This window comes from Fukomys damarensis, unplaced genomic scaffold (genome assembly GCF_012274545.1).
Source record: "Fukomys damarensis isolate Sample0158 unplaced genomic scaffold, DMR_v1.0_HiC HiC_scaffold_10509, whole genome shotgun sequence".
Classification (NCBI taxonomy): Eukaryota; Metazoa; Chordata; class Mammalia; order Rodentia; family Bathyergidae; genus Fukomys; species Fukomys damarensis.
This window is the reverse complement of record NW_022911421.1, coordinates 8,506-10,048: the sequence shown is the minus strand read 5'-3', so window position 1 is coordinate 10,048 and position 1,543 is coordinate 8,506. Positions and strand designations below refer to the sequence as shown.

Below are 1,543 nucleotides of genomic sequence, written 5' to 3'. Positions count from 1 at the left end.
AAAAAAAAAAAAAAAAAAGATGAAAAAAGGAGCGGGTATAGTTCAGTGTGAGGGCTGGTATTCAATCCCCAGCAACACCCTGCCCGAAAAAGAAAAATAATCTGGGTCTGGGAAGCGAGGGAGCTAAGCAGAGGTAGGATGAGAAGACTGGCTATTGTCCAGCAGACCCCAGGAGGAAGCTCCACCCAGGGCCAAAGTAACAGGGCCACAGCCAGCTGACCACCCTTACGGACTGTCCCTCCTCACGCCCTGGAACTCGTGGAACTGGCTTCCTCTCGGAACTGGGAGCTTCCTCAGACTCAGGTCACTGCCAGCTCCCGTCCCAGGAACAGCGCTGCCCATTGTCCCATGATCAGGGCCAAGAAATGCAGCTTCGCCCTATGCGGGAGCCTCTGCGGCCATTGGAGGACGGCTCCCCTGGCCCTGAGACTTCACGTCCTCTCAGGCTTTCCAGATGGACGAGGCTGGACACCCGCGGGTGTCAGGAGCCTCCGAAGCTGTGCCCCAGCCCAGCACCGTCCTCTCACCTTTGGGGACGTGCGTCCAGGCTGGGGCGGCCGGCAGCAGATGTGCACAGGGAGATTCCAGGGTCGGTTGGTCCCTGTGCTTGTGTCTTATGGTGCCAGGATGGGGGGTCCCCAGCCTCACTGTGCTCTGCCCTCTTTCTCTAGGTTCCCCGATGGTGACTGTGACCCACAGAAAGAACCCGAGAGGCAGTGTGACCCTGAAGTTTTGGACTTTTAAGCTGTATTCTCGAGGTGCCACCCTGACCTGGCTTCGGGATGGGGACCCTGTGTACCTCGGCACCTTTGGGCCTGGGGTCACCTTGCCCAGTGGCGACGGGACCTACCAGACCTGGATGGCCACTCGTGTCCTTCCTGGAGAGGAACAGAGTTTCACCTGCCTCCTGAGACAACAAGGGGAAAACACCACGACTCCTGTCTTTGGTGAGGAACGGGGGGAGCCCTCAGCTTCGGGGAGCGGGAGCCAGGGTGAGGAAGGGCCTTGGGTGTGATCATCGCTCGTTCCTTGTGGTCTCCAGGGAGTCCAGCCTGGAAGACCGATGAGGCCACCATTGCTGCTTCTCCTCTGCCTCTTGTCACTCTGTGCTCTCCATTGGTTGCCTTGACCAGTGCCTAGAGGGTCAGGAACACAGTATGAGCAGAGCCCAGGTGAGAACGCTGTGGACTGAGAAGGGACCGTCTGCTTTTCTATCTGTGAGGAGAGGAGATACTTCTCTTCTTTCTTCTCCTCTCCCTCCAGAAACAGAACAGGGCTCGACAAGCTTGTTTCTGCCTTCTGAGTCAATCACACCCTGGAGGAGGCTGTGGAGCCAAGGTAGAAACAGAACAGGGCCAGGCAGGGAGTTGGAGGGAACAGGCGTAGGCAAATGATGAACTATTCATGTTGCCGGTCACCTAAGATACCATGGAGCTCACGATGAGTTGAAGAGAAGGGTTTCCTTACGGAAATCTTTGAAATAATCCAAGCAGAAAGGTAGACAACATCAGCACCACTTTGTCACGCTAAGGAGCGAGTCCTA

The 1,543-nt window shown here is 56.5% G+C and overlaps 1 protein-coding gene across 1 annotated transcript; it reads left to right on the top strand.

Annotated features, from left to right (window-relative positions):
• The first annotated feature begins 348 nt into the window (after window positions 1–348).
• On the top strand, window positions 349–1,015 carry LOC117284928 (hereditary hemochromatosis protein homolog). Its single transcript, XM_033760623.1, has 2 exons — window positions 349–589; window positions 672–1,015. The coding sequence occupies exons 1-2, from the start codon at window positions 349–351 to the stop codon at window positions 1,013–1,015; spliced, it is 585 nt and encodes a 194-aa protein (XP_033616514.1).
• Window positions 1,016–1,543: the final 528 nt, after the last annotated feature.

Coding starts and splice junctions, on each gene's coding strand:
- LOC117284928 (XM_033760623.1), top strand. CDS start 349: ATGATCAGGGCCAAGAAATGCAGCTTCGCCCTATGCGGGAGCCTCTGC. Junction 590..671: donor GTGCACAGGGAGATTCCAGG/GTCGGTTGGTCC, acceptor CTCTTTCTCTAG/GTTCCCCGATGGTGACTGTG.